The sequence below is a fragment of the Saccopteryx leptura genome, chromosome 11, assembly GCF_036850995.1.
Source record: "Saccopteryx leptura isolate mSacLep1 chromosome 11, mSacLep1_pri_phased_curated, whole genome shotgun sequence".
Classification (NCBI taxonomy): domain Eukaryota; kingdom Metazoa; phylum Chordata; class Mammalia; order Chiroptera; family Emballonuridae; genus Saccopteryx; species Saccopteryx leptura.
The window spans coordinates 66,128,838-66,147,912 of NC_089513.1; the positions used below are offsets into that span (position 1 = coordinate 66,128,838).

General features: G+C 38.8%; 1 protein-coding gene across 7 annotated transcripts in view; it reads left to right on the plus strand.

The window, feature by feature from the left end:
- The window catches only part of CSDE1 (cold shock domain containing E1), a 39,387-nt gene that overhangs the window by 18,241 nt on the left and 2,071 nt on the right, over window positions 1–19,075 (plus strand). For 6 of the 7 annotated variants that reach the window (XM_066353577.1, XM_066353572.1, XM_066353576.1 and 3 more), the window contains 14 exons: window positions 393–485; window positions 1,102–1,199; window positions 3,380–3,461; window positions 3,819–3,947; window positions 4,055–4,180; window positions 4,786–4,998; window positions 7,072–7,212; window positions 7,295–7,459; window positions 9,987–10,094; window positions 10,690–10,865; window positions 11,453–11,565; window positions 13,691–13,810; window positions 16,579–16,757; window positions 18,461–18,624. In XM_066353577.1, coding sequence (XP_066209674.1) covers window positions 393–485; window positions 1,102–1,199; window positions 3,380–3,461; window positions 3,819–3,947; window positions 4,055–4,180; window positions 4,786–4,998; window positions 7,072–7,212; window positions 7,295–7,459; window positions 9,987–10,094; window positions 10,690–10,865; window positions 11,453–11,565; window positions 13,691–13,810; window positions 16,579–16,757; window positions 18,461–18,624 — 1,907 coding nt within the window. The remainder of the gene's footprint in view (window positions 1–392; window positions 486–1,101; window positions 1,200–3,379; window positions 3,462–3,818; window positions 3,948–4,054; window positions 4,181–4,785; window positions 4,999–7,071; window positions 7,213–7,294; window positions 7,460–9,986; window positions 10,095–10,689; window positions 10,866–11,452; window positions 11,566–13,690; window positions 13,811–16,578; window positions 16,758–18,460; window positions 18,625–19,075) is intronic. The other variant, XM_066353573.1, reaches the window with a different exon arrangement.

The window sequence follows — 19,075 nt, forward strand, 5'->3', positions numbered from 1 at the left end:
CTTTGATGCTTTGTGTTTTCTTGGGCCCATTTGCATATCTTTCACCTTAGAAAAGGAAGAGTCTCCCCATCTCCTCAGTTTGCACAAAAAAGATATATATATAGTATATAAAGATTACTATTTTAAAGTTATATCAGAAGCACTTGCATTTCTTGACCTGAAATGAAAATGTAGTCAGGACTCAGTTTGGGTTTTTACAGATAACCCGAAGCCTGTGCTTACAGTCAGTTTGTGTACTGTAAGTGTGAAACTGGCAGCATGGCATCCTCTTGTGGATCATATTAAAATGCATCCCTGTGTATAGTGTAGAGGATATTAAAATTCAGTTTATATTGCACAGTGCTGCTCCTGAAATGATTAGCAATGGAAATTTTTTTTTTTTTGACTGGTAGGTTGTGTGCGCTGTTCCTCACAACTTAGAGAGTAAATCTCCAGCTGCCCCGGGTCAGAGTCCAACAGGGAGTGTATGCTACGAACGTAATGGGGTAAACTTGTGTATTTTTCTTAAACCTTTGCCTGATCCACCATGTGATCTATTAGCGTACTTTAAAATTCAAAATAGAAAACGTAAGCTGAAGTTGATAAATCAATTTTAAATTTGGTTTCTAATGCTTCAAGTGCAACATAATCAAAAAATTAAAAACAAAAATCTATAGGCCCTCCAAGTGTCTTAGCTTGCCCAAGTGTGACCTTAGTTAGAACATTAAGGTAAACGCTCCTTTTACTCACTTTTTGGGGGGTTGTGGGAGGGGATCTTTTTTTTCTGATTTCTTTTTAAGCACTAACTCCAGCTTTTTTGTTTGGAATGCCTTACATAAAAATTGGTTTTTTGAAATGTAACTGTAGTTTCTGGGCAAATGCTTCCATGTGTGTAAGCTTTTTGAAGTTGGGTTGCTGCTCAGCTGTGGACTCGCAGAAGTCATCAGTATCATGGAGGGGAAGTGTGTGTTTATATGAATAAGCAATATGCTTGTCATAAAGCATTTAATTTTAAGAAATTTGGCTTAAAATGCCAGTTTAAGAGGTATTAAAGTGAATCACAGTATGCAGTAAACATACATCCTGCCAATGTAGTAATAATAACAACTTATTAATTTACAGGAAGTGTTTTATCTGACTTACACCCCTGACGATGTGGAAGGGAACGTTCAGCTGGATACCGGAGATAAAATAAACTTTGTAATTGATAACAATAAGCAGTAAGTCCTTTATTCCCACCTGAGTGATTTTCTTTTTTTACAATAAGAAATTTGAAGGGAGTTAAAACCTAGCTTATATATAAGTCTGAATAATTTTTATGATCTTTTACATTTTTCATTAATCAGCTAAGAATTTCAGGGTCTAGTCTGTGACGGGCACTGTACACAGGGTGTCAGAAATAGGAAGACAAAACAGGTTTGAAGGAGCTTTGCTGTTCCAGTGGTCTTTGAAGGTTTTGCGAAAGCAGAAGTGTTGTGAGGGAGATGTGTGGAATCACTAGGGAAATGAGAGGGAAAAGAGCATTCTGGTTAGAGGAAGTAGCATTTTGGGAAAGTACTTTGAGTTGATTGAATTGACTGGATCATAGGAAGATGAAGTTTGAACTCTATCCCAAAATCATAAGACTTTGGAGGATTTTAAGTATGACTGCTTTAGATTGTTGGAAGTGGTGGAGATGATACTCTTTTGCAGAGTAGGGATGCTTTAGACTAGAGGCAGTTGAAAGATGAAGGCCCAGAACAGATAGGCCAGTGGTAGTTAGGTGGAGAAGTCAAGTCACATTGAGAAGATAAAGCCAGCAAGTTTTGTAATTGAGTAGACAGAAGTGTATTGGAATTAAGGGAAGAGATGTCCCAAGTACCATTTTTTTGGCTTGGGGTACTGGGCAGGTGATGATACTATTAATTAAGGAGATGCAGCAGGAAGGATTAAGATAAGGGTGGGAGAGAATTATGCTTATTTTGGCATTAAGAATTTAAGGTGTCGGTGTTTCTGGATGAACATACTGAATATGTAGTCACATATATAATCCAAGACAGGCTAGTAAATGGACATTAAATATAACTCGATTTCCTCGGCATAAGCAATTAAGGGAAGTGTAGCTAAGATATCCCAGGGGTGATTAATTTTATTTGGAGGTTGGTGAGATGAGAGATGCAAGTACAGAAGGAAGTTTAAAATAGGAAGCTGGAGAAAGTGCTAGGAATGCACTTTCCAAGAGCAAAAGTGCCAAGAGCATGCACAGAATTGTTAGCTTTGAACCTTCCCTCTGGTAAGACTAAAAGAAATTAGAGTGAGTTGCAGGTATGGGTATTGCAAATTTTAGTCTGAATACCTCAGTTTAATCTCAAGTATGAAACCAGGGGATATGGCTTGAGTTTGAGGTGGGAGCCAGTGAAAGTGCTTTGTTAAGTTCCTAAATGTGCCAAGAATTAAATAGCTGTTAATCCTGAGAACAGCCTCATCAAGTTTCTTCATCTGTAAAACGAGGTATATTCTCATAAAATAACTTGCCTGAAGTTTTAAGTATCAGATATTTAAATCCCATTCTGACTAAAGCCTTTCACTGCATGCAGTAAGTTGCGAAGGCAAGTAGGATTTTTTACAGTGTCTTCCTTAGTCTGTTCAATTTTTAAAATAAGCACAAATAGGTTACAGTTTGTGAAGAATTAAGGGAAGTAATTGCTTGGTCTGCAGCTCTTAAAACAGCTGCATCAGCAAATATTGCAGCTTACACAATCTGCCATCTTTAAAAAAAATCAGATTTACATTGCAGATGGTCAAAGATGGGGACAGTGTAACAACTTGTAGTGTATCTAACGTTCCAATAAAGGTGAATCATTTTTTAAAGCACAGCAAATTTTCCCTATGATAACTTCACTTTTTCTTTTAAGGCTGTTTAATCAGAAAAAATTGACAGAATAGTTAGTAAATTCGGCCGTTGCAAACAGGGGCCTTCTCTTATTTATCTATCTCTATAGTACCCTTGCTTGCAGCAAATTATGCCTGCTCAAATGTGTGTTTAATGACTTTGCTAAAACGAGCATTTCCCATCTTGGTTGCATGCAGTTCGTGACTATTTCTTTTGTTGCAATAGAAAAGCATATAGAACATCATGTACCCCTGGCGTTATTTTCACAGTCCAAGAGAAAAATGATCTAGATGTTCCTCATTTAGAATGCTAGGGAGTTTGAGCAAAAGATTTTTGTGTGTGAATCCATATAAAATAGATTAAGTATCATAAACCTTGTATTTGCTCTTAGTGATAGGGTTCTTGAGGCCTCAGAAAACTAATTTATAGTTTCTGTAGATTCAGCATCTCTAACCAAGCCAATGTTGTTTTTTACTCTTCTTTGTTTCCTGCCCCCCGCCCATCCCCATCCAATTACTCCTTTCCTAGTACTGGTGCTGTAAGTGCTCGAAACATTATGCTGTTGAAAAAGAAACAGACCCGCTGCCAGGGAGTAGTTTGTGCCATGAAGGTAAGTGTCATTGAATTTGAGAAACGAGTTTTTTCTTGGACTATTTTAAGTTATACTTCAAACGCCCAAGCCTTTTCTCTCTCTCTTATTAACCCCTGAGTCTTTGGTTTTCCTCATTGTCGTCCCTTTAAGAATTGTTTCACTCTTAACTTTAAAAGTAATCTCTTAAAATTCTTTGGTCACTAATACATTGTGTTATTTAAAATGGGACATTTAATTGATAATGATAGACTCTACCAAATATATTGTTTCCATGGCAGTATCTTATGAAATGGCTTGATTGTAAATTGTACTCATAAATACATACACTTACTAGTATATAATGTATATTATTTTTTGGTTTTTGTTTGGCTTCAGGAGGCGTTTGGCTTTATTGAAAGAGGTGATGTTGTAAAAGAGATATTCTTTCACTATAGTGAATTTAAAGGTGACTTAGAGGCCTTACAGCCTGGAGATGACGTGGAGTTCACAATCAAGGAGAGAAATGTGAGACAGTTAACTTCATCTTTGACCTTCTTTTAAGATCAATAGTGGATTCCATTTTTAGGAAATACTTAAAATTACATCTCCTACTCAACTCTCATTTGATTTAGGGTAAAGAAGTTGCAACAGATGTCAGACTATTGCCTCAAGGAACCGTCATCTTTGAAGATATCAGCATTGAACATTTTGAAGGAACTGTAACCAAAGTTATCCCAAAAGTACCCAGTAAAAACCAGGTAAATGGTCTTTTTCTGGAGAGGCTTTTTTGCCTCATTAGTAACAAATTCCATTCAGTTAAAGTAATTACATGGTAATGAAATATTTCTTGATATGTATAAAGTATATGAGAAGTCACTGATTGACTTAGCCATTACTGTGGTTTTTATTTATGTATTTATTTTTTACTGGGCAATAAGGAAAAGGGGACAAAAGAAATATAATACTTGTCAAATTGGAAAACACCAGTTCGGGTGTACATTTGTTCCCATCCCACCCGTCCCAGCACCAGTTTGTTGTCTTTAGTGGGGGAATGAGGAAATGAGACCAAGGGTGTTAACGTTTTGGAAATTTGAAACATAAGACTAAAGTGTTTTTTCTTAAGTAAAACCTCTCAGTATCATAATGTAGGATCTTAACTGCGGTGTTGTGATTTTATGGTTGTATTATGTGACCATACAACACAAACCTTTCAAAGTAGATTTGCTGTTGTCAACCCCTTTTTTCCCTTTAGAGAACTGTCTATTATATAAATAACATGGGTTTGCTGTGTGTTCTTCTTGTTTGACTTAGAACTAGGAAGGATGGGAAATCTCCAGCTAAAATAGTTTTTCCTTCTCATCAGAATGACCCATTGCCAGGACGCATTAAAGTTGACTTTGTGATTTCTAAAGAACTTCCCTTTGGAGACAAAGATACAAAATCCAAGGTGACCCTGTTGGAAGGCGACCATGTTAGGTTTAATATTTCAACAGACCGACGTGACAAATTGGAACGAGCAACCAATATAGAAGTTCTATCAAATACATTTCAGTTCACTAATGAAGCCAGAGAAATGGTAAATGTTGGCTGTTATTAGATAAGTATCCAATAAAGGAGGGGGAGTGATGCTGTATTCAAGTTGGTAAATATATTGAAATTCTTGAAGTTGATGATATTATGCAGTTACCTGTTAAGGTAACTAACACAAGTGTGAATCAGTCTAGGTTTGATATCTAGCTCCTCCACTTATCTTGAAATAGATGTGAAAAGCTTTTAGAATGGAAATTTGGACAGGGTAACTTCTAAGGTCTTTTGAGAGTCAGTGATTATCTGGCCCTTAAATAGGAAGACTGAGAAGATTCAAGCCCATCATTTAGAAAGTAGATTTTCCCAAACCTTTTGTAAGATATTTTGTAAACACTAGATTTGACAATATTAGGTGGTTTTATGTATCTCAGTGGAATTGGATATGTGTAATGAAAATTTAAGTTTCTTGAGACATTTAAATTTTTTTATTGTTTTTAATATTTTTAATTTCTATTGATTTTAGTGAGAGAGGAAGGGGAGGAGAGAGATGGGGGGGGCATCGATATGTTCCTGTATGTCCCCTGACTGGGGATGAAACTAGCAACCTTTGCGCTTCCGGATCATGCCCTAACCAACTGAGCTATCCTGCCAGGGCAAGACTTTTTTTTTAATCTCTACCTTTAGAGAACTGATGTTTTACACTTGCAATGTGCTTTTAACTAAAAATCTGGAGATCTAAATGTGTGATTTTAAAAAAGGTTTCTCAGCCTGACCAGGCGGTGGCGTAGAGGATAGAGCGTCGGGCTGGGATGCTGAGGACCCAGGTTCAAGACCCCAAGGTCGCCAGCTTGAGCGTGGGCTCATCTGGTTTGAGCAAAGCTCGCCAGCTTGGACCCAAGGTCTCTGGCTCGAGCAAGGGGTTACTCGGTCTGCTGAAGGCCCACAGTCAAGGCACATATGAGAAAGCAATCAATGAACAACTAAGGTGTTGTAACGCGCAACGAAAAACTAATGATTGATGCTTCTCATCTCTCCGTTCTTGTCCATCTGTCCCTGTCTATCCCTCTCTCTGACTCTCTGTCTCTGTAAAGTAAAAAAAAAAAAAGTTTCTCAGGCAATACCTGTTTTGCTTTATAGTGTGAAATACATTGTTGAGTAACTTGGCTACCCTCAGGACTTAGCATGGCTTTAAATGTCAATATTTAGGCTGTCTTCAAAATTGATTATAAAAGCCTGATCTGAGGTGGCGCAGTGGATAAAGCGTCGACCTGGAAATGCTGAGGTCGCCGGTTCGAAACCCTGGGCTTGCCTGGTCAAGGCACATATGGGAGTTGATGCTTCCAGCTCCTCCCCCCTGTCTCTCTCTCCTCTCTCTCCCCCTCTCTCTTCTCTCTAAAATGAATAAATAAAATTAAAATTAAAAAAAATTGATTATAAAATAATTTAATATGTATTGTATGAGTCATCAGTAGGTACATAATAATTGTGCTTCAGTGTTTGAGTGCCTGCCATTTGCCATTTATTCTGGATGTAATGCCCTCACATCTGAGAAGGGAAAAAATGAGGAAAGTATTTCCTTCATGTTAGTCTTCAGAGTTAAACCTTAAGTGGTTCCTGTGCCTACACTCACAAAATTTTTGAGTAATAGACCCAGAGTTGCCTTCAGTTGATTTTGATTTCTATAAGTTATATTTCATTAGGCTTGGACTTTGTATGTAATCCTGGTTTCTGCCACTTACTAGTTATGTGCTTTGGACAATTTGTTTAACCTCTCTCAGCCTTTATTTCCTCATCTGGTAAAAAAAACATGATAATACTACTGAATTCAAAGAATTGAGATTTAAATGGAATACATTGTATACGTATGTTTGCATTCCAGTACAACTTCCTCTAGTGTGTGTCGGCCAAGGAGAGTAGCATCTGGCAAGCCTCAGTTGCTTAGAAGTTTGCTTTACTAAAATTAATGAGTTTGTATTTAAATGGAAAAATTACAATATGGATACAGAATTTGGGTCATTAATACAGAGAATTCCTAATGAATTTAACTTGATTTTGTTTGCATACTTGAATGTTGTTGTTTTGAAAGCTTTCACAGCCAGTGAAAATATCGTTTGGGTTTCAGGGTGTAATTGCTGCCATGAGAGATGGTTTTGGATTCATCAAGTGTGTGGACCGGGATGCTCGTATGTTCTTCCACTACAGTGAGATTCTGGATGGGAACCAGCTCCACATCGCAGATGAAGTAGAGTTTACTGTGGTTCCTGTGAGTAGGTTCTGAGAAAAGTAAGGGGCGTTTCTTAATGCTTGCTTTTTCAGTTCAAGTTACTTTTATTTATCATTTCTAGGATATGCTCTCTGCCCAGAGAAATCATGCTATTAGGATTAAAAAACTTCCCAAGGGCACAGTTTCGTTCCATTCCCACTCAGATCATCGCTTTTTGGGCACTGTAGAAAAAGAAGCCACTTTTTCCAATCCTAAAACCACTAGCCCAAACAAAGGCAAGGAAAAGGTAAGTTTTACCTGGTCAGAATGATTTCTGTAGCTCTTTATTTCCTCTTCTGCTTGAAGGCATACACTGTCCACACAAAAATGGAGTGTTATCTCTTTTAGGATTCTCTGTAATATTAACAGTGAAGTAACCTAAATCAAGGTTTTTGAATCTCAGCATTATGGATATTTGAGGCTGGATAATTCTTTGTTGGGGTGGGGCTATTCTGTGCAGTGTGTTCTGTGCAGTTAGCAGCATTTGGCCCTAACCCACTAGAGGCCAGTATCTCTCATCTCCCCCGGTGTGACAGCCAGGTTTCTCCAGATGCTGCCAGACGTCCTAAATAACGCCCTGCTGGGAACTGAGCACCTAAAATGGTAGTACTTTCTTCCAGGCAATTTTAAACTTTTCAAATTTGGATAGATTCAGTTCACACATTTGAACTTTATTTATTGAAAAATCCACTGAAGAGGAAATATAAAGATGTCTAAGAGGGCTTCTGCTGTCAAATAAATAATCTGAGACTTGTATAGAAACAAGTAATTCATTTGAATATAAAATGTTGCCATTAAAAGGTCAATTTTACCCTGATGAAATTCTCAACTGGCAGAATCTGGGATTCAGATTGCCATTGCCATTTAGTAGCTGGAAGTAAATGAAGAAAGGACATTGCTCACAGAATACAGGCACGGAGGAGAAAAGGCCAGGGTTTCTTCAGAACTAAGTTTGACAGGAAGCTGTGTACTTTTTTCTCTGGCAGGGATGAGTAGCAGAAATAAGGATGAAAAATCAGAATACAGATTGAAAAGGATAGACTTGTTCTGAACTCAGAAAAAGAGTTCTGTTGGAAAGTGGTTCCAGGTGTGCAGTTCAGGAAGATCATGACAATAGCATGAACCCCACAGAAGAGGGTGGAGAAAGATAAAAGATGGAAGAGGCTTGATAGGAAATTATTTAATAGTTTAGGTAGTCCTTGAACTAGGGACAGATCGTGGTTATAGACAAGAGAAAGTATATTAGATACTGGAAAGTAATGTAATTTTAGAAATAACTACTTAGGAGCCAGAGGAGCTGGGGCAGTATCTAGCTTAATACTAATTACGTAGCTTGGGAAGTCCCTTCACCTCTGAACTTTAAAGTTCAGGTTTTGAACTTTAAAAAATGATTGTGTCCTATTTTGTTTTAAAAAGCCTTCACAGAGCATAGTCCATAGCAGGAATTTCACACGTGGCAGGCAGATGGTGCTATTAATAATAAAATTTAGTGGGGCTGCCTGACCAGGCGGTGGTGTGGATAGAATGTCGGACTGGGATGCTGAGGACCCAGGTTCGAGACCCCGAGGTTGCCAGCTTGAGCGCGGGCTCGTCTGGTTTGAGCAAGAGCCCACCAGCTTGAACCCAAGGTCTCTGGCTCGAGCAAGGGGTTACTCAGTCTGCTGAAGGCCCGCAGTCAAGGCACATATGAGAAAGCAATCAATGAACAACTAAGGTGTTGCAATGCGCAATGAAAAACTAATGATTGATGCTTCTCATCTCTCCGTTCCTGTCTGTCTGTCCCTGTCTATCCCTCTCTCTGACTCACTCTCTGTCTCTGTAAAAAATAAATAAAATTAAAATTTAATGGGGCTTAGGTTTAATGGCTTTTAGTTCTTGGGATGCCTGGCTTCCCATGTCTCTGGCAAAACCGGCTTGATCAAGACAGCCTTTGTGTGAGACTTTTCTTGACTTCTTGTTTCCTTTTTAGGCCAGTACTAGATCCTAGTAAGTTTTTCTGTCATTGTGCTTATCACAGTGTATTACACTTACCTGTTTCCAAATCTGTCTGCTCTCTAGACTGGGCTCTTTGTGAGCAGGGATTGTCTGATCTCTATTTAATATACTTGTTGTATACTGTATTGTCTGATGTTGGCTGGATATTGAGGTTAATGGGTAAAGAGAGGTAGGGCAAAAACGAACGCTGAGATTGTGACGGTTAACTGGCAAAGAGTGGATGCCATTGAAATCAGACCTGAATTAACTGACAGCATCACTCTTCACTGAACCAAAGTCAGAGCCTTGGCATCACTTCTGGTGTCTGACCATGATTTCAGTGTTACTGTGAAAACATTGATATCAAATGCTCTGAATGAACTATGCTGGATCCTGTACCAAATAAAATTCTCATGCATTGGTAAATATATTAACTAACATATACAAAACACTGAGTGCTCTGTGAGATTCAAAATAGGTGATACAGAATTTCCAGGTTGTTTTCTGACTGGCTATGAGAAGTATGGAATGGGCATGTTACAGATTTTCAGTAAGGTTTGCCTCAACAGCAAAAATTAGGTTCTTAAGACTAAAGAACCTTATAAAAGCAAATTAAGTCAGTTCTGGCTTAAGGCAAGACTGCCTTTTATTTGTGAAAAATCTATTATAGGGAATCCTGGATTAGAAAATTTCTACAGCAGTACTAATTTATTAGCTCAAGGATTGATAAGAACTATAGCTGCTTTTATATTGCTTTTTTGTTCTTGATTCTTTTCATTATATTTTATCTTTTTCTTTAGGAGGCTGAGGATGGTATTATTGCATATGATGACTGTGGGGTGAAATTGACTATTGCTTTTCAAGCCAAGGATGTGGATGGATCTACTTCTCCTCAAATAGGGGATAAGGCAAGATAATTCTGCTTATTTGAGAGAGGAAGGGTCAAAGGCTGGCTTCTTAATCATCACTTCTGCAAACTGGTTTCTTTAAATTTCATCAAGTTTTGCTTAAAATTTTATGTGCTCACAGATTTACTGTATGAAAATCTTTCTGTTTAAAAGTAGCTTATCTAACTAGAACAGAGTTTAGCAAGCTCTTTGTTAAGCATTCTGAGGAGCCAGTATTTAAACATTAGGTAAGATACGCCTAAATCAATTAGCTTAGGTAAAATTAATGAGAAGAAGGTTAAAACTGCCACTGAAACATTATCAAAATAAAATCACACCAGTGATTTGACACTGCTGGTCATTTTTCTCATACTTAGTATGTCTGGTTTTCTGATAGCTCTCCTTTAGAGAAATTAAGAATTTATAGGAAATACATTCTAGAGAACAAATCTTGATCCTTTGTGAAAAGTGGACTGAGACATAGAAGTGTTAAATGTGGTGAAAATCTATTCTGTTAAAAGTATTTACAAAGGATATTTGGAATGGAAAGCATGGTTTGAGACAGAGGTTGGTATGGAAATGACATGGTATTAATGAGCATCATTATTCTTCACAGGTTGAATTTAGTATTAGTGACAAACAGAGGCCTGGACAGCAGGTTGCAACCTGTGTGCGACTTTTAGGTCGTAATTCTAACTCCAAGAGGCTCTTGGGTTATGTGGCAACTCTGAAGGATAATTTTGGATTTATTGAAACAGCCAATCATGATAAAGAAATCTTTTTCCATTACAGGTGAGGAATGCCTTTTGGGAACTTCGTTCTTTGGTTTTGGAGTCAAAAACATTTCATATTGGGTGGTTATGGATTTTTTAATCCCCAAATTTCATATTGGTGAAATTTGAAGTTAATTACATACCTTTATATTGATAATGTGTGTCCAAAAATTTCGTCGGAAGGCCTGTACCTGCATTGAACATTGGATAGGAGTCTTCCTGCTTCAGTGAAAGAATACTGTTTTATATGTTGCTACCAGAGAGTTGTACCCTGATTAGGTGTTATAAGATAGTATAGTGAGTAAGAGCGTGGGCAGTTCAAGTTTAAATCCAGGCTCTGCCACGTATTACCTATGTAACTTTTATGGAATGAATTAATCTCCTGGTATCTTAGTTTCATATCTAGAAGTTAGGGATAATGGTAACTCTTCATGGGGTACCATTGAATCTGAAAATTAAATGAGTCAGTACATGTAATGTGCTTAAGACAGAATCTTTCTTAGGTCCGCACGCCATGAATGTTGTTATACAAGAAAGAAGGGCTAATTGTTGCTATTGTTGTTTGTTGTCATTGCTTATTGAAATGTAATTTCCTTTCCCCCCCAGTGAGTTCTCTGGTGATGTCGATAGCTTGGAACTGGGGGACATGGTCGAATACAGCTTATCCAAAGGCAAAGGCAACAAAGTCAGTGCAGAAAAAGTCAACAAAACACACTCAGGTAATTTATTCAGTCTATATTTTGGGTGAGAGATGAGGGATAATAGGGTGGAAGAGGAAGCAAAAATCCAATTGTTCTAGATCAGTGGTTCTCCAGGTGTGATCCTCAGGTTCAGCAGTATCACCTGCCACTTTTTACACTTGATCTTAGCCAAAAGGCCAAGAAGCTAGCACCTGACGACTTTTTAAAAATTCAGGTCTTTTACCTGACCTGTGGTGGCACAGTAGATAAAGCTTCAACTTGGAATGCTCAGGTCACCAGTTCAAAACCCCGAGCTTGCCTGGTCAAGGCAGATTCAAGAAGCAAGTACTTCGAGTTGATGCTTACTGCTCCCCACTCCCACTTACTTTCTCTCCTCTCTGTAATATCAATAAACAAAATCTTTATAAAAACAAAAAGAAAACAGGTTCTTTGACTCTACCCTGGACCTGAAACTGATGGGCAGTCTGCTTTAATCCTTCAGGTAATTCTGATGTACACTGAAGTTGAGAACCACTATTCTAGATATTTTAAGTTACTTTATTTTCAATTCAGTATCTCTTTTTGAAAAATAACACCCAAGTTATGAATCGCTGTGGGCTTGAAGAAAGGAACATTCCTCGACAACAGTGGTCCCCAACCCCCGGGCCGTGGACCGGTACCGGTCCGCAGAGAAAGAATAAATGACTTACATTATTTCCATTTTATTTATATTTAAGTCTGAACGATGTTTTATTTTTAAAAAATGACCAAATTCCCTCTGTTACATTCGTCTAAGACTCACTCTTTTTATTTTTTATTTTTTAATTTTTTTTATTTTTCCGAAGCTGGAAACGGGGAGGCAGTCAGACAGACTCCTAAATGCGCCCGACTGAGATCCACCCGGCATGCCCACCAGGGGGCGATGCTCTGTTGCAACCAGAGCCATTCTAGCACCTGAGGCAGAGGCCACAGAGCTATCCTCAGCGCCCGGGCCAACTTTGCTCCAGTGGAGCCTCGGCTTTGGGAGGGGAAGAGAGAGACAGAGAGGAAGAAGAGGGGGAGGAGTGGAAAAGCAGATGGGCGCTTCTCCTGTGTGCCCTGGCTGGGAATCGAACCCAGGACTCCTGCACGCTAAGCTGACGCTCTACCACTGAGCCAACCGGCCAGGGCTAAGACTCACTCTTGATCCTTGTCTCGGTCACGTGATACATTTATCCGTCCCACCCTAAAGGCCGGTCCGTGAAAATATTTTCTGACATTAAACTGGTCCGTGGCCCAAAAAATGTTGGGGACCACTGCTATACAAGATTGTTTTGGAGAATAACTGATCTAAATGTGAAAAATAATGGAAACTTAAAATCATTGCTGTTTAGCATCTCCAACCTTTTAAAGACCTGTAGCTTAAGTTTTGGCTTTTATCTAAACTTCCCAAATAACTCTTTCTCTTGGTGAGACTTGGCGAAATGACAGCCAGGAAAGCTCATTCCAATTCAGTAGGCACGGACAGTGAAAAAACCAGCAAATGCTTGCCGTCATTGAGTTGATTTTTTTTTTTTAATTTTTTTTTTTTATTCATTTTTTTTTTTTTTTGAGAGAGAGGAGAGACAGAGAGAGAGAGGAGAGGAGAGACAGAGGGAGAGAAGGGGGGGAGGAGCTGGAAGCATCAACTCCCATATGTGCCTTGACCAGGCAAGCCCAGGGTTTCAAACTGGCGACCTCAGCATTTCCAGGTCGATGCTTTATCCACTGCGCCACCACAGGTCAGGCTGAGTTGATTTTTTTAGTGGAGAATACAGGCAAGTGAGATGATTAAAATACAGTATATATAGTATGTTTAGAAAGAGAGTAATACACATTATTAAGAGTAAATTAATCAGGAAAGTATGTAAGTATTAGGGTTGCCATCTTAGAGGCCAGGGAAGGCCTCACTAAAAAGGTGAAATTTGGTCACGTTGGAAGAGGTGAGAGAGCAAGACATGTTTTAATGTGAATACAGAACTTGTTAATTCCTTAAATGAACTTGATTTCAGTAGTAGTTTACAAGTAAATAGTAGGCAGGCAGCCAATCTTCTGTTAACATTTGTTCTGATGATTTTTACTTTTTTTTCTGTGCGACAATTTAAATACAATTGTTGAGTGAGGTGAATACACTTTTGTTTTGTAGTGAATGGCATTACTGAAGAAGCTGATCCCACCATCTACTCTGGTAAAGTCATTCGCCCCTTGAGGAGTGTTGATCCAACACAAACTGAGTACCAAGGAATGATTGAGATCGTGGACGAAGGTAAGAGCAGCCCTGTCGGGTTGTTGGAAATTTCCCTTACTGCAGACGAGCACTTGGAAGACTTTTAAATACGGGTTTTGTTGCAGTTGTTTTCCAATGCCTTAAAAACAGAGTTAAGAAAAAGTGACTTTCTTCCCCATGCTTGGTTTTTATTTTTATATTCCTTGAAAATGAGATCAGCATCAGTATTAACAGATTTTCCTAGTACTCATTCAATTCTATAAACACATTTGCTTCCTGTAAAAGTTCACTATATCTGTTCCTTACTAGCTGGGGTTCCATGGGGATTCTACAGATTGTCTCTAGGGCAACATTCCCTGTATTTTTCATTTTCTTCTTCCCATCTTCAATAACTCCCTAAGTTCTGGTGCCGCCCCTCACCACCCCCAGCTTTACCACCCAAAAGACCAACTTTATACAGAAAATAAGTTTGCAATAGAAATGATAGTAGGGAACAATGGATAATTAGTATAGCAAAATAACTAATAATCAGGTTGATGAGAAGGTTTGAAATTTTAACCAAAGATGATAGCTTGGCTCAGAGACAATATCTCTTGTTTCTAGGGGTCAGAGAGAACATAGAGTGGGGAGGAGCAGGTCATTTGACAGAAAGAAATAAATCTTCTATAACATGTTCCTTTACCTCATTAGGCTCTTAGGAATTTCTGCTTTACATAGAACCAAGTACCCCACCACATACACTTCCACAGATAGGGGTTAATTTTATAGTAAACCAGTATTTTAAACCAATGCCATGATGACACCATACCTCTAAAAGGGCCTTGGGGATATGGGCAACTAACTTTAACTCATGAGATACTGCGAACTCACCCTTTTCCCTCCTCTCGGTGCTGCTTTTACTTCCTTTCATATTCCCAGCCCATCCATCCACGTACTCATCAACGCTGGCTGTAGGACACAGAGCGAGGATTTTGTGGAAAGGAATTTTTTTGGAATCTGTAAGCCTAGAGCTTTCTGGGACTAGACAGGTCACATTTTACCACTTGGTGGTGAGAACAACTCTTTATTTATTTAGAACTACAACTGTAACTCAATATAAGACTATGAGCCTCAGAGTCAGGGAGACCTAGAGCTGAAACCAGCCTTCCACTTCTAGCTGTATAACTTCGGACAGATTACTTAAATCTTTACTAGTTCAGTTTCTTCATCTTAGATGAGGGTAATATCTTCAACCTTAGCGGGTTTTATAAAGATTAAATATAAATCAGTATAAATATTTAATATATGGTAGTTACTGTTAACACCACTATATCAGACCAGCTGTTCCTTATCTTTCTGCATGATTTGATCTACTGGAAGAATCTCAAAGTTGGTGGTTCCTGTATGTTTGAAAAAGAAAGCCTCTAGTTACCCCTATAATCAAGAGAATGGTTAAATGGATTTGCAGTTCTGAAACTTCTGCTTTCAGTTGCATTTTTTTCTCCTTTTCTCTACCTGAATCAGTGGGTTTCCCATCTAGGTGAATTGATAAGCAGCTGTACTCTTTGGCCCAGTTTTTATCCACAGCCTGCACTGATATCCAGCTAACTTTTTACTCTATGGCAGAGCTCAGCATAGATAGCAGCTTATTTTTACAAGTTGTTTGTTTTTTGTTGTTGTTTTGGTTTTGTTTTTTTTGAACACAGCCAAGACTACTCGTTTACATACAGGGTGGGCAAAAGTAGGTTTCCAGTTGTGAGTACGCAAAAACAGAGTTTGTTGATTTACTTATTACTGTATTTTCCATACAAACAACTGTATACCTGCTTTTGTCCACTCTTACTGTCTTTGGTTGCTTTCTGACTATGAGAGCTAAGGGTGAGTAGTTGTGGCAGAGACAGGATGACTTATAAGCCTAAAATATTTACAGCCTAGCTCTTTAAGAAGAAGTGTGCTGAACCTAATTTAGGAGAAAGGGGTCTTTTGGTTTGAGAAAGTCAAAATCAGAACATGAAAGGAGGTAGAATAGCAAAGAAATGTATTTTCATTGTCTTTGCCTGTGCCTGGCTTGTTTAATGCCAGTTGGGTGTGGGTCAGAAAATTTTTTTTTTTTTTTTCACAGAGACAGAGAGTGAGAGTGAGGGATAGACAGGGACAGACAGACAGGAACGGAGAGAGATGAGAAGCATCAATCATTAGTTTTTCATTGCGCGCTGCAACACCTTAGTTGTTCATTGATTGCTTTCTCATATGTGCCTTGACCAGGGACCTTCAGCAGACCGAGTAGCCCCTTGCTGGAGCCAGCGACCTTGGGTTCAAGCTGGTGGGCTTTTGCTCAAACCAGATGAGCCCGCGCTCAAGCTGGCGACCTCGGGGTCTCGAACCTGGGTCCTCTGCATCCCAGTCCGACGCTCTATCCACTGCGCCACTGCCTGGTCAGGCAGAAATATTTTTGACCTGTTGGCCCATATTATGCACTTGAAAGAATATGGTCCAGTGGGTCATATTAGCAACACATAGTGCTTTAAAAGCCCAGATATTTCGGTAATGAGATTGTGAGTGATAGTGTTATTTTTAATTTCATAAATGTTATTGAAAACTATTCATTAGCCATTAAGGTAATATTGAGGTACAGCTGCTTTCATTATAGTGTTTAGCATTTAAGATCTCATTGAAAATTTTAAGTAGAATGTTTCAGGTGTAAAAAAAAATATTTTTATGGACTGTAATACATTTTTTAGTAACGTGCAAATTTATTATTAGAATCATCAGCAGAGGGCTACTGGGAAATACTAGCTTTTAGTCTTTGTACCTTTTTCTTCTTTCAGGGGATATGAAAGGTGAGGTCTATCCATTTGGCATAGTTGGAATGGCCAACAAAGGGGATTGCCTGCAGAAAGGGGAGTGTGTCAAATTTCAATTGTGTGTCCTGGGCCAAAATGCACAAACTATGGCCTACAACATCACACCTCTGCGTAGGGCCACTGTGGAGTGTGTGAAAGATCAGGTAAGTGACAATATCTCTGGAGCTGAATTTGATTCTTTTATGAATTGGTAACCAAATAGTGACCAAAACCTTATTTTTTCAGCCAAGAATGAATTATCAACATTAGTTTGGGTTTTATTTCTCCCTTTTTTCATTGATTTGAAGGTAGTTCATGAAAACCACATGAATAGGGGGCGAAATGGTGATATTAGCAAAACAAAATAATGAGTGGTATCGATAACATATGATTGGGGAAATAAACTTGCAGTGAGATTTCCAGAATAGAAAGACTAGAAGATTTTGTACACTTTAAGGCTCAGAACTACTTTTGTGGACCACAGGAAGAAAGAAAGCATATGGAGCTGTGTATGTGAAATAAGTTAGAGCAGACAACCTATTCCTGGTACTGAGATCTCAAGAAAATCAATTCCTTGTGAGTCCTCAGGACAGTTTTAAATATACTCTGAATAAACTCTTGGATGGCTGTTTTGTTTGATTTTGCTTTTGTTTTTTAGTGAGAGCAAGAGAGAGGAAGGGAAAGAGATGAGAAGCATCAACTCATGGTTACATCACTTTAGTTCATTGATTGCTTCTCATAAGTGCCCTGATCGGTATGCTGTAGCTGAGCCAATGACCCCTTGCTCAAGCTAGTGATCATGGATAGGATCATGTTAGTTAGTGGTCCCATGCTCAAGCCAGTGACCTCGGGGTCTTAATGCTGGCACCTCCGCCACTCCACCTTCTCAAGTCAGGCTGTATGGCTACTTTTTATAATGCCATAACCCAGCTTAATCCAGAATGGAGCAAAACAACGCACGTTTATGTAACAGCTCCCTAATGATTTTATGTAATTCAAAAGTTCAGCTCATATAATACAGTGTGTCCATAAAGTCATGGTGCACTTTTGACCAGTCACAGGAAAGTAACAAAAGACGATAGAAATGTGAAATCTGCACCAAATAAAAGGAAAACTCTTCCAGTTTCATACTATTCAGTGCAGTTTGATGTGGGCTCATACACAGATTTTTTAGGGCTCCTTAGGTAGCTCTCCCGTATAGCCTCTACAGACTAGTCACTGACAATGGCCTACCAGAATGGGGTTTCTCCACCAAACTGCCACTTTCCTTCAACTGCTGATCCCACCGAGTAATGTTATTCCTATGTGGTGGCGCTTCGTTATAAACGCGCTGATATTCAAGTTGCACTTTGGTCATGGATTCGAATTTAGCAAGCCACAGAACACACTGAACTTTCCTCTTTATCGTCCACATCTGGACTGGCATGGCTGTGGGCTGCGCAGCTGTGTCCACGGTGTTATGTCATCATCTGCGCATGTACACATGCTGCCACATCATTGTTCAGAAACTAGGAAGATTTTCCTTTTATTTGGTGCAGATTTCACATTTCTGTTATCTTTTGTTGCTTTCCTGTGACCGGTCAAAAGTGCACCATGACTTTACGGACACACTGTATATATGAAGGCATAGTAACCTTTCTTCATTTGCTTAGGCCAGGCTATGATAGTCATGGTAGTGACTTCAAAAGATGTATTTCTTTCCTGGCAGGTTTTGCAGGCTCATAATGCTGTTATGTTCTAGTGCAGGCAGCTGGACTAGAGCATCAGCATTAATACCATGTTTTATAAACCCCTTCTAGTCAGGGTCACACGTTGTGCTTCATTCAGAGTGAGGTGCTCTACATATGTCTTTATTTTTTCATTTCAGTTTGGCTTCATTAACTATGAAGTAGGAGATAGCAAGAAGCTCTTTTTCCATGTGAAAGAAGTTCAGGATGGCATTGAGCTACAGGCTGGAGATGAGGTGGAATTCTCAGTGATTCTTAATCAGCGCACTGGCAAGTGCAGCGCTTGTAATGTTTGGCGAGTCTGGTGAGTTTTTGTTGTTGGATTAGCAGTCTCCCTGGCCGTCTCGGTTTGGGATCTCTGCTTTGTCATGTTTCTTCACCTTCCATCTCTGCATTTTTATCCTTTCTGCCACTTTCTGGTTATTTCATGAAATTTCCTTTTCCTCTGGTCTGCATTGTGTAAACTTTTAGTCTCATAAATCTAGCCCAGTGGAATATTAATTGGACACTTGTTATATAATAGATCTTAAACATAAAAAAGATGATGTAGTTTTTGTTCTTAAAGGATTCTGCTTAGCTCTTTTTTTTTTTCTTTCATTAAGCCATTTCTAGATTATATGGTGCTTAAAAGTATTTATTTATTTGTTTTAATAACATTTGTCATGTGAGGAGCTGGGAGTCTCTGGAAATAATGTCTTTATGTTTAGCTCTTGTAAGGTTTTTCTCATCCACCACCTTGTTTTATGTGTCTATGG